General features: G+C 34.5%; 1 protein-coding gene and 1 pseudogene across 1 annotated transcript; both read left to right on the forward strand.

Moving 5' to 3' along the window:
* Nucleotides 1-2,335: 2,335 nt before the first annotated feature.
* On the forward strand, nucleotides 2,336-3,168 carry LOC124508796 (olfactory receptor 14C36-like; annotated as a pseudogene).
* Nucleotides 3,169-19,279: 16,111 nt separating this feature from the next.
* Nucleotides 19,280-20,230, forward strand: LOC124517739 (olfactory receptor 2M3-like). Its single transcript, XM_047087253.1, has one exon. It carries the CDS (start codon nucleotides 19,280-19,282, stop codon nucleotides 20,228-20,230), a length of 951 nt encoding a protein of 316 aa, XP_046943209.1.
* Nucleotides 20,231-23,813: the final 3,583 nt, after the last annotated feature.

Genomic DNA, 23,813 nt, shown 5'->3' on the forward strand with positions numbered 1-23,813 from the left:
TGTACCTTGTCATCCCCTCTCCCATGGGCAGGACTCTCTGTGGCGTGGTGTGGCCCCTGTCTGGACTACTTGCACACTGCAAGGCTTGCGGTGTTGTTGATGAGATATGGCCAAGGGAGTATTAGGTGAGGTTGACCCCGAGGTGCACATGGGTGGGAGGGGCAGGCTTAGCTCCCTTTGCCATTGGTAGTCCCTTGGGGGAGGGGCCCTGCCACACTGGGAGGGAGGCAGGCCCTTCAGAGGAATGGATCCATGGAAGCAGTGTTGGGTGTTTGCTCAGTGGAATAAAATTTGTTTATGGGAACTGGTTCCTTTTGGAATTTTGACTGGGAGACGGATAGAGAAATGGCTCTGGCCAGCACCTTTGTTCCCCTTCTGAGTTCTGTCTTTCCGGGTTTCGATAACTCTTCCTCCCCATGTCCTCTTGCCTTCCCCACTCTCCGAGAGCAGAGCTGTTGACTTCTAACATTCCAGATGTTAAGTCCTACTGGCTGTCAGAACTTATGGAGTCCGGCCCCTCTGCTTTTGCAAGCCAGACTTCGGGGGCTCTGCCTTGCCCAAGTGGCTGTCCTTCCACTGCCCTGGCTCCCTCCTGCCAGTCCGTGTAGCACGCACCACTTCTCAGCCCTTCTTACAGTCTTCTGTGGGCCTCTTGTCTATGCTTGGCTCCGGAGAGTCTGTTCTGCTAGTCTTCGGGTGGGTTTCTGGGTTATTTAGGCAGATGTGTGTGGAAAAAAGTGATCAGCAGGATAAGGTGAGCCCAGCATCCTACTTTGCCTCCATCTTCCCCTTTGGAGCCAAAATTGTATATGATTCAATCCTTGAGTAATCTATAAACAACAAAACAGGAAGGACATCAGCTCAATTTCTTTTCAATGTAAAGCAGTTGATGAAACATATCTTAAGACTGATGTGATAAAAAAAAGAAGTAATGGGTTTGTGCAGGTTGTCTATGAAAACTTCATATGCAAGATGTTTAATAAGTTTATGAAAGAGCATACTAACAAAATGGTGTCTGCGGGAACTGATCATTGTGAGTGAGTCTGGATTGTAAGATTTTGAACAGAATTAATTTCAAATAAAGCATGAAAAATTTAACTTCAAATAAAGTGTGAATCACAGTAAACTTAACTGTGGACAGCGTTGTTCATGGTCCAATATTATTATTGTTGCTGTTGTTTGTTATTATTTTGAGGGAATTCAAAGAAAGTGCTATAAAAAAATAATAGAGGAGATCTAGGAAAATACAAGTAACACATTAAGTCAAGAAGAAAGTTGGTTCATATATCCACTGATGAATAAACCAAACAGAGGACTGATAAAATGAGCTATAGAGATGTGATAGCAATGACCAAGAACTTGTTGAGTGATACAGAATCAAAGAAATCAAAAAGGAAGAAATTCTAGAAATGTTGTTGAACATATGGAAGATTAAAGTGAGAAAAACACCCTCCATAATTTAACAGAAAGCAAAAACTAAATTAGTGTTGTAAGATTTTGTGTTTAATTTTGTTGTTTTATTTTTTCAGCTAGTAAAACCAAAGAAGGTTTGAAAACTTGGAAAATTGAAGATTACAATGAGGGAATATTAGGGGTAGGTTCAAGAGGCAGTAAGGAAATAATAATACTGGGCTCATTCATTCTCTCTTTAAAAGCAGAGCAGAATAACTAGAAAAATAACTTGAAATATAAAAATGTAACAAAAATTGGGCATAGATTCAGTTCAAGTAAGTATATCAGCTACTGAGGCTGTATTCCATTTGAGATATTAGAGTAAGTAAAGTTTCAAATTACATTGATATTTTGTCATGGTAACAGAAGAGAATTTTGAAACCATTATGCATAGAAGATTAGCTCAAGAAAAATAAGATCATTTCCCCCATACATCTGTAGCCTCAAATAAAAACATAAGACTGAAAACAATCAAAATATTTTATTCTAATTATCCAGTGTTCAACAATATGATTTACATAATATCTTTCAAATGCAACTGTATTTATGTAATCTGTATCTATATTTGTATGTATTTGACCATGAAATTTGTATTTTCCAATGGAAATGTGTAGAAATATGCATTTAATTTTTATGCTTATTGGTTATGAGCAATATGACTGTAATTTTCACTCCAGTATACAGTAGGATTAAAAATAAAATCATGTAGACTAAAGGAGGTTCACTTAATTTTCTCTCAAAAATATTAGGGACATCAATATATATATTAGAATTAGGTAGGAATCAAAACCAAAGTAGTTAAGAAATATCTTTCCATAATTTGATTCTTCATGGGCTCAAGACTTCACTTCTTACTTTCAGGTACATATTGTGTTACCCACAGATGAAAAATTCCAATGTGATGATGGGATTTCTCCTCACAGGGTTTTCTGATGTATGGGAACTGCAGGTTTTGCATGCCATAACCTTCTCTGTGATGTTGGGAAACACTGTCATTGTTACTGTCACCACCCTTGACAGGAGTCTTCACACACCCATGTATTTCTTCCTTAGGAATCTGTCTATCTTGGTTGCATGCTACATTTCTATAATAGTTCCTAACTCATGCATCAATTCTCTACTTGACAGCAGCACCATTTCAAAGGCTGGGTGTAAAGCTGAGGTCTTCCTAGTGGTTTTCTTTGTATATATGGAGCTTCTGTTTCTGACTCTCATGGCCCAAGACCATTATGTGGCTATCTGCCAACCCCTTTACTACCCTATAATCATGAACTCTCAAAATCTGCATACAAATGACTCTAGCTTTCATACTCAGTAGTCTCATCCATGCTGCTGTACACACTGGCAATACATTCAGGCTGCCATTCTGTCAATCCAATGTTATCCATCAGTTTTTTTTGTGATATCCCTTCTTTGCTAAAGCTCTCCTGATCTGACACCTTTAGCAATGAGATGGTGCTCATTGTCTGTGGTCTAGGGATTGTTGGTGGCTGTTTAATTTTCATCATCAGCTCTTACAGTCACATGTTTTCTACAGTTTTCAAGTTTCCGAGAGGAGCAGACAGAAAAAAGGCTTTTTCTACCTGTGTCCCTAATATATTTGTGGTATCTGTCTTCCTCAGCTCAGGTGTTTATGTATACCTGAGGCAATCAGAAAACTATTCCACCATCCAAGACATATTTCCCACTCTTCAACCTTATTATCTACAGTTTTAGAAATGAACAAATAAATGTGCCATTAATAAAATAAAGAGAATGTTTACTCAGGAAATGTGCAGAAAATTTCTGAGGCTCACCAAAAATTAGTGAGTAAAATTCATGTTTACAACAATAAATTGAGATAATTGATTGGATTTATATCAATATAACTTATATAAATTAATAATGTCATTAAAATATATCGCTTATCAAAATAATTTCCTTTCTGAAGGCATTGGATTATCTGAATGTGCCAGTGTGTAAAGGATCTGGTGTTCCAAATAAGAAATCCCTATTCATGCTTTGATATTGTAAGAAACGTTTAGACTAAACCTTTAGACTAAAATTTTTAGTCTAAAAATCCAAAAAAGTTATCCTTAGAAACATTTCATGTTAAACTTCAGTTTTGTATTTATACACTATTTAAATATTTATAAACTTAGTATTGAAAAGAATTATAAAGAAATAAATTACAATCATTCAAAAATAAATGTGGAAATTATAGGTTCTTTATTTTAATTTCAGTTTTAGTTAGTTAACATACAGTGCAATATTTGTTTCAGGAGTAGAATTCAGTGATTCATCACTTACATTCAACACCCAGTGCTCATCCCAACAAGTAACCTCCTTAATACTCATCACCCATCTAACCCATCCTCCACCCACCTCCCTCCAACAACCCTAATTTTGCTATTACTGAGTCTTTTGTGGTTTGTTTCACTCCTCTCTTCTCTCCCCCACTTCCCATATGTTCATCTGTTTCATTTCTTGAATTGCACTTTGGTGAGGGTAGGGAATCATGTATGAGAGGATCAGAATTATTTTACACAACTTGTATGTGTAAGGAGAGGATTCCTTTGTATGGCAAGGAAAATATATGGATACATTATATCTGTCATCAGACCAAATTTTTGCTAAAAATATGTTCAAGTTTGGGGATACATTTACTTGTTTATATTTAAACATTATTTGTTAGGTTGATTAAAGAAATGTACAAATTTTCTCTCCCCACTTATAATCACATGCTTCTCCATACATCCATTAAGACCCTGAGGAATAAAAAAAAAAATGTTGCTTTGCTTTCTTATAGTGTCATCTAAAATACTTATTTTAGGGGTGCCTGGGTGGCTCAGTCGGTTAAGTGTCCAACTTCAGCTCAGGTCATGATCTCACAGTTTGTGAGTTCAAGCCCCATGTCAGGCTCTGTGCTGACAGCTCAGAGCCTGGAGCCTGATTTGGATTCTGTGTCTCCCTCTCTCTCTGACACTCCCCTGCTCATCCTCTGTCTCTCCCTGTCTCAAAAATAAATAAAACATTACAAAAACTTAAAAAAATATTTATTTTAATCATCAATGATATCCTTTATATGCTAGACTATAATGCAAGAATTAGTAACATCAAAAGCCTTAGTAGCTTAATATAACAAAGGTTTACTTCTTCATTGTATCTGCCAAACATAGGCCATCAGGGGGCTTTCTGAATTGGATGCATTTGACAGAGCCATTGGAAATAAGAGCTCAGTCACATTGAAATATGATTTTTAAGCATTTATTTTAAAAAATTGAGGTAGAACAAGGGGAGCATTCACCAATAAGAAGCTAAATAACTACAGTTGACATGGAAATATCAGTTCTGTGAGTTCTTTCATAAACACAGGCATAATTTAAGGTAGCCCCTGCACACCTTCCAAGAAGATTTTGGCATTGATAGTGGAGAGAGACCCTTAAACTCTCAATTATTAAAAGTCAATCCACCTATGCATTTTGAAAACAAGTTTTAATAGTTAGCAATGTAAAATAATATTTTTGAAAAGATTCAAACATATATTTTGGCACCAAGAAGAATCACAATTACAAAGATATGACATTCATGTGAAAAGAAGTTTTGATGTACATACAAAAACAAAGGGACTCATGCCAGAATTTTTCCTGTTTTCAAATGACACGAAATTATTTTATGGGAAAAGAGAATTCCATAGTCAAGTCTCAGTCACAGAGAGAAAGAAAACTTTAAAAAGTGCACACGGGTTTTTTACGTCTTTACTCATCATTTCTGTTCACATTTTATTGGACAAATAAGTCACATGGCCACATTAGCTGTTAAAGGGAGAGAGTCGGCAACCTCCTCATACTTGTAAGAAAAGGAGATGAACAAGAATGTCATTAGGTACTAGAAATGATGAACTGTAATGATGAGTGTAATGATGAAAACTCAGATTCTGAAGGCTTGTTTTCCATGAAATTATTATTAGCATGAATAATCACTGCACATTTTCTAAGCCAGCACATGATAACAAAAAGTTTTAAAGTTTAATAAATGTAACATACTGTGGTGTGAAATGTGCAAAGTTCTTTTAATGCATTACCTTATTGAACTCTTTAATAACCTCACGTAACTGATAATCATATTCCCACATTTTATAGATGTGTGCCCTACTTTAGAAATATGAGTGTGTCTATTTTTTATTATGTTTATTTATGCTTTAATCTCTATTGTTTTCCTTCTACCATGGGCTGAGTTTGTACTTAGAAAATATTTTTGTACTTGAAGACTAAAATTAGGTCATTTTATCAAACACTTATGTCTACAAACACTCATGTCTATAAAGTTCCCTGTAAGTACTAATTTTGGTAAATCACATAAATTTTGCCATTTTGTGTTTATTTTCATCTTTCTCAAGATGTTACTGACTGCACATTTGATATTACTTTTGTTCTATTGGTGGTAAAAGAACCTGTTGTTACATTGCCAGATATTTGAGCGTTTTCCAATTATCCTTTTGTTATTAATTTCTAGTTTTATTTCACTATGGATGAAAAGTATAATTTGTGTGATTTCAATGTTCTAAAATTTGTTAAAACTTCTTCTTTGACCTAAGTATGCTCATTCTTGGAGAATGTTCCATATATATTTGAGAAAAGTGTATATTCTTCTGCCATTGGGTGCAATGTTCTATATATGATCATTAAGTCCATTTAGTCTATAGTGATGTTCAAATTCATGTTATTAATTTAATTACTGATTTTCTGTATGGATGTTCTATTAGGACTTGATATTATGGCTTGTGGATACTTCTCAAAAGCTCATGGCTTCAATCTCTGAGTTCTTGGGTTTTCTCCCTTCCTTTGGAATAAATAAAAAGACTTTGCAACACAGCACTTTTCAGCCTGATTTCCACAAAATCCAAGTAATATGGAAACCTTTTTTTTATTGAATAATATGTCTGTGTCTGCAGTGTAATACTTCTCAAGACTATCTTCACTTTTGACGTCAACTGCAAGTTTGTGGGTATTCCAAACCATGGTCGGTTTCAATAATTCACTAGAAATATTCACAGAATTCAGAAAAGGCTTTAAGCAATGGTTATGTTTTATCACAGCAAAAAAGATACAGATACATATTAGCCAAGCCATACAATACCTCAAATGTCCCAATGGCCCAGAAAAACAAAGACACTTATCTGGTAGGACATTTGAAGGGCTTATAAGTTAATAGTCTGAGGCTGAGGACAAAGAACAAACTTGCCTTTGGGAAAGGTTACTCCATTGCTGAATAGATTCCTTTAGTCATACTGGCCAGAAAAAAATCTACAAAAGAATTTATCAAACTCAGCACCCCCCCAAAAAATAAATGAAATAATAATAATAATAATACACTGGAGAAACAGGCAGAAGACATGTAAGGACACTTTTCCAAAGAGACATCAAGATAGGTAACTGACACATGAAAAGATGCTCAGCATCACTCATCATCAGAGAAATACAAATCAAAACCACAATTAGATACCACCTCACACCTGTCAGGATGGCTAAAATTAACAACTCAAGAAACAATAGATGTTGGTGAGGATGCTGAGAAAGGGGAGCCCTTTTGTACTGTTGGTAGGGTTGCAAACTTGTGCAGCTACTCTGGAAAATAGTAGCGAGATTCCTCAAAAAGTTAAAAATAGAATTACCCTAGGGGAGCCTAGGTGGCTCAATAGATTGAGCTTCAGTCTCTTGATTATGGCTTAGGTCATGATCTCACAGTTTGTGGGTTCAAGCTCTGCATCGGGCTCTGCCCTGGCAGTACACAGCCTGCTTGGGATTCTCTCTTCTTTTCTCTCTCTGCCCCTCCCCAACTCACACAGTCTCTTTCTCAAAATAAATAAATACTTTAAAAACAAAACAAAAACAAAAAAAATAGAAATACCCTACAGCCCAGCAATTGCATTACTATGTATTTATCCAAAGGATACAAAAATGCTGGTTCAAAGGGGCACACTCAACCCAACATTCAATGCTATCAATTATAGCCTATATATATATATATATATATATATTCACACACACACACACACACACACAGTGGAATACTACTTGGTGTTTGATAAGTTCTTTATAGATTTTGCATACTAATCCTTTATCTGATGTGTCATTTGCATTAATTTGGTTGATTGTTTCCTTCACTATGCAGAAGCATTCTATATTGATGATGCCCCAAAAGTTCATTTTTCATTTTTTTTTAATTTTTAAAATTTATTTTATTTATTTTTGAGAGAAAGAGAGACAGAACATGAGCAGGGGAAGGGCAGAGAGAGATGGAGATACAGAATCTGAAGGAGGCTCCAGGCTCCAAGCTGTCAGCACAGAGCCTGGCTTATGGCTCAGACTCACGAACTGTGAGATCATGACCTTAGCCCTGAGCCGAAGTCCAGTGCTTAACCCACTGAGCCACCCAGGTGCCCCTCACAAAAGTTCATTTTTGTTTTATTTCCCTTGCCTCCATAGACATGTCCAGTAAAAAGTTGCTGAGCTTGAAATCAAATAGGTTGCTTTCTTTGTTCTTCTGTAGTATTTTAATGGTTTCCTATGTCACATTTAGGTCTTTCATCCATTTTGAATTTATTTTTGTGTATCATGTAAGATAGTGGTCCAGTTTAATTCTTCTGCATGTTGTTGTACAATTTTCCCAGTACCATTTGTTGAAGAGACTGTCTTTTTTCCATTGGATACTCCTTCCTGCTTTGTCTAAAATTAATTGGCCATATATTTGTGGGTCCATTTCTGGGTTCTCTATTGTATTCCATTGATCTATTTCTTTTTTTTCTTTTTTTTCTTTTTTTTTGCCAGTGCCATACTCTCTTAATGATTACAGCTTTGTAATACAGCTTGAACTACAGAATCATGATGCTTCCAGCTTTGGTTTTCTTTTTCATTACATTGGCTATTCAGGGTATTTTCTGGTTCTATACAAATTTTAGGATTATTTGTTCTAGCTCTGTGTAGAATGAATGTGTTATTTTGATAGGGATTTCATTGAATGTGTAGATTGCTTTGGGTAGCTTAGACATTTTTAAAATATTTGTTCTTCCAATCTATGTCCATGGAACGTTTTTCCATTTCTTTGTGTCTTTTTCAATTTCTTTCATAAGGTTTCTATAGTTTTCAGTGTACATATCTGTTACCTCTTTGGTTAGGTTTACACCTAGGTATTTTATGGGACTTGGTGCAATTATAAATGGAATTGATTCTTTGATTTCCCTTTCTGTTGTTTAATTATATGTGTACAGAAATAAAACCGATTTCTGTACATTGATTTTATATCCTGTGATGTTGCTGAATTCACGTATCGATTCTAACAATGTTTTGGTGGGGTTGTTTGGGTTTTCCATGTAGAATATGATGTCATATGCAAAGAGTGAAAGTTTGACTTCTTCTTTGCCAATTTGTATGCATTTCATTTCCCTTTGTTGTCTTATTGCTGAGATTAGGACTTCTAGTACTATTGTGAACAATTGTGGTGAGAGTGGGCATCCCTGTTGTGTTCCTGAACTTAGGGGAAAAGCTCTCAGTTTTTCCCCATTGAGGATTATATTAACTGTGCGTCTTCCATATATGACCTTTATGATGTTAAGGAGGGCACTTGTTAGGATGAGCACTGGGTGTTATATGTAAGTGATGAATCAATGGGTTCTATACCTGAAACCAATACTACACTGTATGCTACCTTACTTGAATTTAAATTAATTAATTAAATACATAAATAAATATCAAAAATAAAAAAGAAATAAAAGATAACAAGTGTTTGTAATGTTGTGAAATTAGAACGCTTCTTACTGTTGGGAATATAAAATAATGCAGCCACTATAGAAAACAGTATGGTGGTTTCTCATATAATTAAAAATAAAACTACTATATGATCCAGCAATCCCACTGTTTGGTAAATATCCAAAGGAATTGAAATTAATATCTCAAAGAGATAACTGTACTTCCATGTTCATTGCAACAATATTCACAATAGCCAAGATATGGAAACAACCTATGTGGATAATGGATGAATCAATAAAGAAAATGTGGTTTGTGTGTGTGTGTGTGTGTGTGTATACATACATATATGTATATGTATATTTCACACTGTGGAATATTATTCAGCTTTGAATAAGAAGAAATCTTGTCTTTTGTGGATGAACCTGGAGGACATTATGTTAAGTAAAATAAACTAGGTACGTAAAGACAAATACTGCATGTTCTCTCTTATATGTGGTAGTTAAAAAAGTCAAAGTCTTAAAGCATAAAGGAGAATGGTGATTACCAGAGGCTTGGAAAAATGGGGAAAATGTTGGTCAAATGGTACAAAGCTTCAGATATGAAGGATAAGCAAGTTCTGGAGATGTAATGTACCATCATATGGTGACTGTAATTAATGCTATTGTATTGTATATTTAAAATCTGTTAAGACTGTAGATCTTAAGTGTTTTCACACCAACAAAAAGAAAAAGTAATTATGGAAGGTGTGGATATGTTAATTAGCTTAATTATGGTAACCATTTCATAATATATTCATATATCAAAAAGTTATGCTGTACATCTTAAATACATACAATTTTACTTGTCAATCATATGTCAATAATGCTGGAAGAAAAAATAAAATACCTAAGAAACTTATACATATCATATGTAAGTGATAAATCACTGAATTCTACTCCTTAAACCAACATTGCATTGTTATGTTAATTAACTAGAATTTAAATAAAAATTTGAAAAGGAAAACAAAAGGTAAAGTTACTCAAATAGCCCAAGTGAAAAAGAAAAGACATTTCTATATGTTATCAAAGAGATCAATTTAATTAAAATCAATTAATTAAATTAATTAAAATCAATTTAATTAAAAATCAGAAAATAAAAATCAGGAAATAAAAATCTGTTCAATATAATAGCAAAATTTTGAAGGCTGAATAATGTTAAGTGATGTAAAGAAGGTGGGCAGATACTTTTTTTTTTTTTTGGTAAATTGTCTTTTGGAACAAGGTCTGATATTGGCATCTTTCGGTTCAAACTCCTGGTATCAGTTAATTTATATTTGCATATAAATTAAGACTCAAAAATTGTGGCCATGGCCATTTATATAAAAATAAAGTTTCAGAAATATCTAAATAATGAGAAAAAATGCAAATAACTAAAACTTTGGTTTTAGTTATGAATGACAAGCTTCTTAAAGTATGTGACTTAACCAAAAAACTATTAAAAAACAAAACAAAACAAAAAACCCTCTGGATTGAAGTAGTTTGTGATGGAAGGTAAACTTGAACCAATTCTAAATAAATCTTAGCCATATGTAAATATGAAACAAACAAGTGATGATATCTTCAATGTCATCAAGAATTATTTTTAAGCCAGAGGGGGAAAAAAAAAACAAGTAATACTGTAATAAATAAAATTAAGTAAATACATGAGACAAATACACACAGTAAAAAAATGCATATTAATATAAGAATGAGAAATCATTTCTCACAAATAAGTTCAAAAAAGTTTAAAAATAACAATCAAGCAGTAACAAATGATTTTGACAATGTAATGAAAGAATATGCTCTTTCTGTTCACAAAGCTAGTAAAAATATAAAATATTCCAAGCATTCTTGTATACAGTTGGTCAATATTTTTGAAAAGCTAGACATTTTTCTTCTGGATATTGTTTCTATCCTACATAACTCTAGGAGGGGACGACCATTAACAAAATGGAGTGTTACTTTGAAGATGAAGTGAATATTAAATGAGTAGTAGATTCATACAGAGGTAATGGTTCAGAATTGAACATGAGATAAGGAATAAGTATCAGAACAATATAATATCAGGCATTTGGTAATATATGGATTTTAGAAAAAATATTAATTGAAGATATATAGATACAGTGATCATACATGTGAACCAAAGAGAAAGAGAGGAACAAATCTGAAAATTTGGGGAAATCTAATTATCCATGGAGGAAAGGTTAACCAAGTGCATAGTATTTGGGAATAACGAAAAGACAACCAGTACTAGAATCAGGAAAGAGTAACCACAATGGCAAGTGTTCAAAAACATTAAAAAGAAGGGGGTGGGTAGTTGAGAGCAAAATAAAAAGACAAAGAAGAAATTAAAATTGTGTTGAGATCTTCAGTGTAGACATCTTAAGCCAAATGGCTCCCAACATTAAACTACTTGAATTATCAATTTGGAAACAGCTAGTGAATTTTAACAGAGTTCTATTTAGAGGTAATAAACCCCAAATGTCAATGAGTATCTCTATTTTAAAATCAGGAAACCAACTGCCTCTTGGTCAGTTAATATTATGGAAATAGCTTGAAATTATTAGAAAAAACACTTTAAGAGGAGAGTGCAAATGGAGTCATTAATATATGAATAAGCCAGGAGATACAAGGGGAAAATGCAGGGGGTTATAGTATTAATCTAGAAAGTAACTGAATTTTATTTTGTTTCTTAAATATCAGTAAGATCACATTTTCAAAATAGAGAACTCATTTTATATGAGGGCTTAAAAGAAAAAAGTAGGTGATAGCATACATTACTATAATTAAAGTCCAGGGACTGGAAAACCTGGAGGGATTACAGGTTGAAATCACAGATGACTTAGCAAAAAAAAATGTGTTACACAAGTTTTCTCTAGATATTTAAACGTTTTCAGTCACTTAGTAAGTAGTTCCACGTCTTCCTAAAAATATCTAGATGGTAAGTCCAAGGAAGATGGTATATATTTCAAAATGCCCTTCTGAAGTTCAGTAAGATGGAACTACATTTCCTTCAAAAGGTATACATTAAAAGTTTTGTTATTTTGAAGTCCTCTGACTAGAGAGGCAACTTATATTTTTACATTCTTTGTAATATTAGCTTAATATGCTTCTTATATTTAATACAGGGACTAGTGAATGTTAAATTAAATAATAATAGTGATGATGCAAAGTAAATGTGAGACATTACTCAGAGCAATAAAATATATGCTAGCTATGGACTATTGCAAGACTGGTGAATCTAGTTTATTCAAGTTTTCAATCACTTATGGGGATCTTATGAGCTCTACCTGTGTGTAAACATCTACTGTTAACTCATTACATAAGAAAAATTTAAATATATACCTTAGCAGTCGAAAACCAACAATCTAATAAGGAAAACAGAATATTGATTTATTTAAAATAATTGTAAGTAAGCAACAGTGGAAATTACTGCAAGAATCTAATAAAAGTGTGATAAAATGTGTGTAAAAGGTTATGTTCCTCTAAAGAACGTGCACTGAAAGACACTTTGATGAGGAATTCATAAGAATTAACACATTCTATCTTACAGTAACTCTCAAATGGGGGCAGTGGGATAAAATAATCTCAGAGAAAAATAATTTGCCTGATGATATAGGAGTTAGAGGGAGCGCAAGATTGCAAACTCATGTTTGTCTGATCTTAGGGTCCATGATATTAGCTTTTTATATAGAACAGATGTAGATGCCACCCACTTGTAAGTACAATATATACACAACTTTTATCTACAGAATGAACAGAAATATAATGAAAAATGCATGTGCATTCAAACTTGAAACAAATATGATATAATTTACAAAGGTAAAAGGAAAAGGAAAAGACATTCAGAGTAAAAAAAAAAACTACTGAAGAGGGACTAAGCTCAGATTTATGTTGTATCTTTGGGATTTGCACAGAGTTGGTATTGGAAAATGGAGAACAGGGGCTCCTAGGTGGTTCAGTCAGTTAAGCGTCCGACTTCAGTTCAGGTCATGATCTCGGGGTCCATGAGTTCCAGCCCCACGTAGGTCTCTGTGCTGGCAGCTCAGAGACTGGAGTGTGGTTTGGATTCTGTCTCCCTCTCTCGCTGCCCCTCCCCTGCTCACACTCTGTCTCTTTCAGAAATAAATAAACATTAAAAATTAAAAAAAAAAGGAAATGGAGAACAGATGACTTGAAATAGAGACTTTTATGGCTTTCCGCAATTCCTCACAAATGATCGATAAGGACATGAAAGTCTGTTCTGAAGAAAATTTGATCCATTTAATGCTTTTGAGAAGGAGAGTGATATAATCAGAAGGTGCTTTGAAGAATATTCAAAAATATTGTTTCAGATGAGTAAAAAATAGAAAATCAGAATGATACATAATGTCAGTGGATGCAGACGCAAACAAGATGCATGTTTTTATTTTTATTTTCCTAAAGTAACGATGAACTTTTCCAAAAGGCATCAATAATCCTTTTTGTGTGTAGTGGTTTAATCTTCTACCAGGAGGTAAGGGCAGCTTTTGCTATGTAATTTTATGTATAACATATTGCCTTTTTTTGTGTTTCTGTTTGGTGGTGGGATCATAATAATAATTGGTTGAATGCATTTCATCTAATGAAGATACTTGGGCTCAGTGACCCCAGTCTCTTGTTTTGTTTTTCTCTCCGTTGTTCCTCTCAGTTTTTCTTCAGCCCAGGAATTCTTCCTTCATTATTCACTGTCTTTCATTATTCTGTTGTTTGCTCTGTCTTTACTTAACCAATATGGCTGCCCTCCTCTTCTCTGTCCACCCCATTTCCTTTCATTTTTCTTCTAAGCTGTAAGTATAAGTATACAAAAAAATAATTAACTGCTTAGCTACAGTTGTGGTGTATGCTTTTAAAGATATTTGTGACAAACAATGGCTTTTTATTCCAAAGTATGAATACTTGATGATAATTCATGATATTAACAAACTTGTGAGGAAAGTATAATATGTAGACAGATACATATAGATAAAAACAGATATAGATGTACAGTGAAGTAATTTGCATTACATCATTAAGTGCATACCTCTAACATCTATATCAAACCATTATATATTATATAACTGAAAGAAAAGATATTCTGAATATCATATAAGTGACTAAAGCTTTGTTTATATAACTTTCACCTGAAGAAGTCTGAGTTTATTATTTAGAAATAAATGCCTTAGCCATAAAACATTGTTCACTCTCACTTCCTGTGAGAGAGGAGTAAAGGAAATGAGACTTTGTGGTGTGGTTTTGACAAAAAGTGAGTTAATACAATATAACATAATAAAACATAATATTCCTGTATCCTTTTATTCACGTTCAGCTGAAAGCAATAAAAAAAGACACATGAAAAAATTATACAGGATCCACCTCTCCACTTAATAAACTTAAATATTGCATTTCTCTGTTGATAAATAACAATTCAAACTTGTGTCTCAAATTGGTCAAAATCCTACTGACAGTAATAGAAATCAACTAGTCTTGTACCCAAACTGCTATTCCTCAATGGGTTCTGATATGAACTGAATGCAAAGATTATTTTACTTATGTGAAGAGACTTGAAGAGGCATAGTACTAAAATATTCCAGAGTTTTTTAGTGAACAGGGATTATCAAATGGAGTTATAAGCAGAAACAGGGATGGCAAATGAGACCTAATTATAGAGCCAGTTCCTGTCATTTAATAATAATATGGACAAGGGCAACACACTGCTAAATGATTACATTTCTTTAAGTAATTTCTCTTTTATAAGCTACTACAAAGAAATTTGATTTATAGGTTTGAACATAGGGTAAACTGCAGGATGGTAGCAACCTTTCAGTTCCTCTGATGATCCTGGCTGTGTGAGTTGGATTTGGGGCTTAATAGCAGGTTACGGCTCTAATTAAGCAGCAAAGTCAATACAAAGGCCAAACAAGCCACCTGGTCCGTGGCATTCCTCAGGCTGGGTAGAGTTTTTGGCACTCCTAATCTCCTAATTTAAAGACTAGTTATAAATTTTGGTCCAACTTGAGAGAGACAATGAATCTGGCATTCTGTGTGTAATTCAAGACTACAGCACAATTGCTTAAAATCTTACCTTGTAGAAAAGAAAAAAAATGACCAAAGATCTCTTAGAATTAAATTAATCAGACTACTTGTGGGTTGGGTGCTAAGGTTTCTAAAGTTAATACAAACAGCCCAGGAAGGCTTTTTCTCATTTAGATGCTCATCTTCCCAGATCAACAATCCATTTCCACAGCTACAACATAAAGTTTAATAAATCATTTAGGCAAGCACACAGTACAGAACTCTTAAGACCCCACCATCCCCTTGCAAGAGAGGATAAGAACAGGAAGGAAGACATCTGAAACACAAAATTAAAAAAAAATACAATCATTTCCTACAATAAATATGTCTTTATTCACTAAGTATCTATTGTACATGACTCATCAAATCTCTGCATTCATTTAATTTACATCCTAATGAAGAAAGAGACAGCAATCAGATAAATTACTATGATGTCAGATGAGGGAGACACTAGGCAGAAGAAAAACAAAACAGGTCAGGGTAGGCAGGATATTTAGAGAGAAGCCATAAAGGTTTTATGAAGCAGAAAGCATTTGACAAGAGCCTGAAAATAGTGAGGGATTGGTCTAAAAAATAGAGAATGGTTAAAGGGAACAACCAGTATAAACTCACTGGATTATTGCATTACAAGTATGCTCCAGAAACAAGGAGGCCATCGTGGTTGGTGTTCAGTGAGCCAAAGAGTTCGGAGGTGCAGTGGATGAACTTAGGAGTGTGAGAGGTTCTACTTTTGTGCACACAAAAGTAAAGATGCTCTAATATTTATGTGAAAGCAAGAACAGGCAAAACATAAGCCTCAGAGATAGTTATTAAACTATAGATTGCATCTCAGGGGTGATAGGCTAGGAAAGGTTACAAGGAAATCTTTTGGAAAATATCCATATTTTGATCTGAGTGGTAGTCACATAAGTCTGAACACGTATAAAATTTCTTCCGTGGTATATTTAAGATGAATTCACTCAATTCGTCTTTCTATATGTATGTTTCATTTCCATGAGAAGTTGGTACAAATATAAGGAGACGACAGCATAATATTGTCATATTATATCTAAGCTACCCCATTGCTATAGCAATGAATAAAATATATCTATTCATTGATGATGTTAAAAGATGAAAAATCAGTATGCAACAATATTTTTATTCCATAAACATTTTTTCATTACTATTCCTTTAAAACATTATATATATTTTCTTCACACATAAAAGTTATGGTAGGACAAATTTTCATCAATAATTTAGCACCAAAGGGCACCTGGGTATCTCAGTCGGTTAAGTGACTGACTTCAGCTCAGGTCATGATCTCATGGCTTGTGAGTTTGAGCCCTGTGTTGGGCTCTGTGCTGACAACTCAGAGCCTGGAGACTGTTTCAGATTCTGTGTCTCTCCTTCTCTATCTCTGTCTCTCCCTTTCTAGTGCTCTGTCTCTCTCAAAAATAAACTTAAAAAATAATAATTTAGCAGCAAAAAATACAAAACAAAACAAAAAAACAACATAATTTAGCAGCATGCAATATGTTGTAAATGTTTGCATGGAATATATGGTAATCTAGCTTTTGCTAGACATTAATACAAAATAGGTAACTGATTGCTTCACTTATGTCCCTGTGGCCTACCTAGATCATTCAAACTTTAAGTCCGAAAACACATCCTGAGCTGTTAAAGTTCGATGTAGAGTTAAAAAAAAAAATACAACACATGGGCTTCTGGGTGGCTCAGTTGGTTAAATGACTGACACTTAGTTTTCACTCGGGTCATGATCTCACAGTTTCATGAGTCAGGCTCTGTGCTGGCAGTGCAGAGCCTGCTTGGGATTGTCTCTCTCCCTCTCTTTTTCTGCCCCTCCCCTGCTCATGCAAACAAAACATTAAAACAATGTATAACAATATCATGCTTTAAATTAAAAATGTTCTCAAATAAAATATGCATTTTTAGTAAATTTGGCAGAACCACATGGCAATTTTTCATTTTCCAAACCCTGGAACTAAAACGCCTAGCAAACTTCTCAAAATGACTCCCAGAAGAAGGAAAGCCCATACATTAGAAAGAAAGAAGTCAATGCCTTGATTACTGAATACAGCAGCAAGAGAAAAAGAAATGAGTGTGAAAATAGAAAATAAAATATATGCTATTGTCTAGGCAAAGAAATTCCCTGGAAGAGTCTTGCTAAGGAAATGGAAATGATTATTCTTTTTTGTTGTGTATATGTTTATTTAGGGAGAGAGAGAGAGTGAGAGAGAGGGGAAGGGGCAGAAAGAGAGAGACAGGGAGAGAGAGATACCTCATGAAATGGGGCTCAATCTCAGGACTATGAGCTTATGACTTGAACTGAAATCAAAAGTCAGATGTTTAACCAACTGAGCCACCCAGCCACCCAAAAAGTGAATAATTTTGTACAAACAAAAATGGTCTAAAAATAAAGTAAGGGCCATATCCTTTTTCTTCAATAGTATTTATTTAAAAAGTACTTATATGTCACAAACTGTATTCAAAGTGATGTTTGTACATCATAAATGTGATCTCATTTGCCTTAATAGCACCCTACAATGCCAATATTAACAAATATCAAAATTTACTAAGTGGAAAATGAGGCTTGGATAAATTAACTATCTAAGGTTACACAGAAAAATAATCTGTTTGAGTCTTTTTTATTATTAATTTTTAATATGAAATTTATTATCAAATTGGTTTCCATACAACACCCAGTGCTCTTCCCAACAGGTGCCCTACTCAGTGCCCATCGCTCACTTTCCCCTCCCTTCCACTACCCCTCTACCCTCAGTTTATTCTCAGTCTTTAAGAGTCTCTTATGGTTTGGCTCCCTCCCTCTCTAACTTTTTTTTTCCCCCTTCCCTTCCCCCATGGTCTTCTGTCAAGTTTCTCAGTATCCACATAGGAGTGAAAACATATGGAAACTGTCCTTCTCTGTATGACTTATTTCACTTAGCATAACAATCTCCAGTTCCATCCACATTGCTACAAAAGGCTATATTTCATTCTTTGTCATTGCCAAGTAGTATTCCATTGTGTATATAAACCACAACTTCTTTATCCATTCATCAGTGTGAGTCTTTTGAATTATGCTCTTTAACTATGTGCTAACCTGCTTCTCCAGTAAAGTGACCTATACCAGAATATTTCATGGGTACACCTCATTTTAAGAGGTGGAGTAAGAGATGGGCATATTGGTGAGGAACTACTTCCACTACAACTTACCATTATTAGCAATAAGTATTATTTAAGGTACTTCTAACCCTTGATTTCTCAATGTCTTCTGTTTACTTGGTATTTGACTAATCCCATATAATTTCCACTAGTACATGATTCCCTGTACACTTTGGTAAACAGAATTTTTATTAGTATTATAGTGTGATATGTTAAATTCTATGAAAAAATGTGATGGAAAATCTCATTGACTTCTCAGCAATTCATGAGTTTTCTTATGACTCAGTGTATTTCTGAATAATCCATATTACAGTTTAGTTAACTAGTTGCTAAAATTAGATTATATGCCTCTTTGGAAACCTCCTATGTTCCTTTTTAAAAATGTTTATTTATTATTGAGAGACAGAGAGAAAGACAGAACATGAACATGGGAGGGGCAGAGACAGGAGGAGACACAGAATCCGAAGCAGGCTCCAGGCTCTGAAGCTGTCAGCATAGAGCCTGGCATGGGGCTCAAACTCACAAACTGCAAGATCATGACCTGAGCCAAAGTCGGATGCTCAACCGACTGAGCCACCCAGGCACCCGGGAAACCTCCTAAGTTCTAATGAAAAAACTTACTGTGTGTTGTGTATGTGCTTTATATTTAAAAATCGCATCAGGCTAACAATAAACGTTAATATTCCTAGTATATAAATTTATAAAAAGTTATACTCAGCAAAATTATTTTTTAATATAGAGAGACAATATCATGGATGTGCTGATGTAAGCTAGAAATCCTTGATATTTCTGTGATACAGTACTGAGCACTGTTCACATGTTATATTGTCTACAGTGAATATATTTATCATGGCATGGGAGAATCAGACTTTCAACTTTGACTTTATCCTCCTGGGAATCTTCAATCACAGTTCCACCCACATCTTCCTCTTCTCTCTGGTCTTGGGAATCTTCACATTTGCCATCATGGGAAACACTGTCATGATTCTCCTCATCTACCTGGACAACCAGCTCCACACCCCCATGTACTTCCTCCTCAGCCAACTCTCCCTCATGGACCTCATGCTCATCTGCACCACTGTACCCAAGATGGCCTTCAACTACTTGTCTGGCAGGAAGTGCATCTCTCTAGCTGGGTGTGGAACCCAGATATTTTTATATGTGTCTCTGCTTGGAGCAGAATGTTTCCTGTTGGCTGTAATGGCCTATGACCGTTATGTTGCCATTTGCCACCCATTAAGATACTCAATTCTCATGAACCAGAAAATCTGTCATCTTATGGTCCTTTCTTCCTGGATTGTTGGCTCTCTTGATGGTATAATTGTTGTTGCAGTCGCACTATCCTTCCCATATTGTGGTGCCCGGGAAATACCTCACTTTTTCTGTGATGTCCCTGCCCTTCTCACTCTCTCATGCACTAATACATTGCTATTTGAAAGGTTAATGTTTATTTGCTGTGTAATTATGCTTCTTTTCCCTGTAACAGTAATTATTGCTTCCTACCTTCGGGTCATTGTAGCTGTCATTCAAATGGGGTCTGGGGAAGGCCGCCAAAGAGCTTTTGCTACCTGTTCCTCTCACCTCATGGTGGTAGGAATGTATTATGGAGCAGCCATGTTCATATACATGAGGCCTGTTTCTGACCGTTCCCCCACCCAGGACAAGATGGTGTCAGCCTTTTATACCATCCTTACTCCTATGCTGAATCCCCTCATCTATAGCCTCCGCAACAAGGAAGTGGCCAGAGGATTAATGAAGGTGTTAGGGAGGGGAAGTCTACAGAGCAAATTGCCTAATTAACCATATTCTGTATTCTTTAGTTTATGGTGAATTGATGTATTCGACTGATACAATTCTATACCCAATATTTACACACTTTTGTATCAAAAGTTTCATAGACAAGCCCACAAGATTTAGAAAGTGAAAAACTGACTGCATGCTTTTTGTTCAAATATTATATTTTTTTTGTTATGGAACTATCAAATTATGGTTATAAGTAAATATTTACTGTAAGATAACATGCACAATTGTACATTCTGTTTTATAAGTTAATAAATGAGAAGTATTTGCTGTCCATCACAGTACTACATAATGCCATGATAAAACAGGGCACTATTAGCATTCTTTTTTTAACATATAGTAATTTTACATTTGGCTAATCAAAATATTATCCTGAGTCAAATATCATTCTTTAGATTGATTAGTTTGTTAAAATGAATAATCAGGTTAATTATATACCAAGTTATAGCTTTATTAGATTATTATAAGAACTAACATGCTTTACCTAGATAGAGAAAAGAGGTATTAGATTGATGATTAGGTCTATGGAATCTACATTGTAATGGACAGTGTTCTCTCTCAGGATATCAGAGGATTAGGGAGCTCCTATTTATTTCCTTTTTCTACATAAGTCAGCCTTTTACATGGGAGACTGACATGTGAATCCTCAAAGTCTGGTCTTTTCATCCTTAAATGTCTTGATCACTATAAGGGTTGTATGCTATAATTATATGGAAAAGTGATCAATTTTGTAAATAGAAAATTTTAGGTTTACTGAAGGTCTGAATTTTTTTAATAAATCACATGTCATATGTGTGACATCACTATAGATAGTGGTGTAATGATATATATGAAATTCACTGTAGTTCTGGGTATTCTTCTGTTTTGTTAGAAACAACCACTACGGCTAATCTGAATTTTTCTGTTTTCTTAAAACTCTGTTGTAACTGAATTAGTTTTCTTTTTCTGCATGACAAATGAACACAAACACAGTATCTCTAAATAATAATTATTAATTCCTAGTATATACGGGTAGGAATTCTTGCATTGCTAACCTGGGTATTCTTCTTAAGGTGTCACAAGGTAGTAATCCATGAGTCAACTGAGACTGCAGTTATATCTAAGGCTCAGCCTCATCTTTCAAGTCCATATAGTTGTTGAAATAATTAATTTCTTTGTACCCGAATAACTCATTATCTTACTTCTTCAATCCAGCAGGAGAGGCTGTGACTTAAGGGAAAGCCTAAGTCCTTTTGTAAAGGTCTACCAACTGGTTAAGACAAGCCAACACAAGACACTCTACCTTACATAACTTGAAGTCAATTGATTTGGGATCTTAATTACATTTGCACATTAACCTCACTCTCTCCAAATAGAATAACATAAACATAGGAGCAACATCAGGAGAAATAAATCATGGGGAAAGTTTAGGTTTCTGTCTACCACACACACCCACATAACTTATAGACTCCTATTTACAAAAAGGAATGAAAGGGCAATTACAATAAGTTTTCCTGTCAGTGATATGAGAAAATACTGGTTATATCCTAATGACTGACTGAATTATTTAACTTTAGAAATTATTTTATGGAGTCTGGTGTTGAGGGTTCTTTTAAAGGTAAAAGCCTAGGAGTACAAAAGTACTTGTTATTGAGATTGAGTAGGGAAAGTGTCTTAAAATTTTTCACTTATACCTGCTGGAAGGAGGTCTTAAAAGAGCCTCTGATAAAGAGAATTAGAAAGTAACATGCCACCAGAACTGGGAAGGCAAATATGTCAGAGCATGACCAGACAATAAGTCTCAAATCCTTGGCTCCAACTTGCTGTGCACCAAGTCTACAGTGAGGAGGCCAGTCTTTTCTTTGTATTGTGTTTAGTATATATTTCCCTCAAACACAGATTTACCATTATTAAAGAAATATTTGACATCAAATATTGTTGACTGATTTGGGAGTTGAAGATAGGGCAGGAAAGGAGTGCATTCCCTACTGTGAAATGGGAAAATATTCCCAGAGTAACATGTATCACCTCATTCTTCCTATTAATGACTTAAAAACAAAGCTTCTAGGAAGAACATAATATGATCTATAGCCATGCATTTTCTAAGATGAAAAGAGTGTTAAAATTTTATGTATTCAGGCCAACCTTACAAACTTTGGTAGGGATATGATGTAAAGGTTTCCACTGTAGCAAAGTTCTCATGAACATCAGGTAGATTTCTAATTTACCTATTTTACTTTATATAGAATTTAAAGGTAACATTTTTATGTCTTTTTTTTTGTAAAAAGTATATTCAGTATTGTGGAGAAATAGTCATTTTTTTCTTGGTAGAACTGTGAGTTACTAAAATCTTTCAGGAAGGCAATTTAGCTTTATTCATCCAGCTATGTAATTGTATTGCATTCATCCAGATATGCAAAGTAATAATAATAATTAGTCGTCAAATATTTATACACAAGTAAGGCAAGGAGAAAAGGTAAAAACAATATGTATGGCCTGTTGTATAAAGGTTAAATACTACACAAACTAATGGATCAATTTCTATTTACATTGTGTACTTCATACTTTCTAAATAATAGAATATGTGTGTCTGAGAGTAATTGGTTTTAATTCTGTTTTCAATTTAAAAATAGAAAATTTTTGGAACACCTGTCTGGCTGAGTCAGCTGACCATCTGACTCTTGACTTTGGCTCATATCATCTCATAGTCATGAGATCTAGCCCTGCCTTGGGCTCCATGCTAGGCATCGAATCTGCTCAAGATTCTCTCTCTCTCTCTCTCTCTCTCTCTCTCTCTCTCTCTCCTCCCCTCCCCCACCTCAAAAAATACAGAAATCTTGAGATTTCTCATGGCCATTGCATTTATTTATGGATATTAGGTACTATTTTCCCCAAAGTCTTATCAACAAATAAGCAGAGCTATCCACCTTTTTTCACTTGCAGATATATGGGCAATAAAAAGTATGGTTAAGCCAAACCATTTTTCTTCTAATGATTTCCATACTTTGATTTTCTTGGAAAATCACTTTTTTCATACTGGGCAAAGTCTGTTTTCTCATCATTAAACACATACATTAACTAGATAAATTTAAGTATCAATGGCCTCCTTTAGTTCTATGTCAATTGAGATGATTTTTTATAATATGCTTGGTTTTCCTACCTCATTTTCTCCTTTTTGCCTTCTATCATCCTTTTTGTTACATCAGTTCCACTTGATCTTTCCTTGTCCTCAGTCCCAACTTTATTTTTCCCTCCCAACTACCCATTGTCTTTTAGCTGACTACTCCATATTCACAATATGTTGTTCCTCTTTTTGCCTTTATATCTTTGCTCATGCTGCCAAAGAAATTCTCATTAAGAAGCATAGACAGATTTTTACAAGGTTGACTTATGGTGAAGTGGTAAAAATACCTTGAAATCAATCTAATAATTTTTAAGTGTTTGTTGGAGGTTTTCAGTCAGGCAATGATGCACAGATTAAGAGTTTACTAGTGATTTTCAAGAGTTATATTGTCTAGAGTTGGCATAGGCAGCTGTATTTAATTGGTGAAGAAAAGTAAAATAAAAGAGAAAATATGAGCGGCATAGTAAATATAGAATAAAG

This window comes from Lynx rufus, unplaced genomic scaffold (assembly GCF_022079265.1).
Source record: "Lynx rufus isolate CCGP_SWC_20201006 ecotype Redwood Valley unplaced genomic scaffold, mLynRuf1.p SCAF_1, whole genome shotgun sequence".
Taxonomy (NCBI): domain Eukaryota; kingdom Metazoa; phylum Chordata; class Mammalia; order Carnivora; family Felidae; genus Lynx; species Lynx rufus.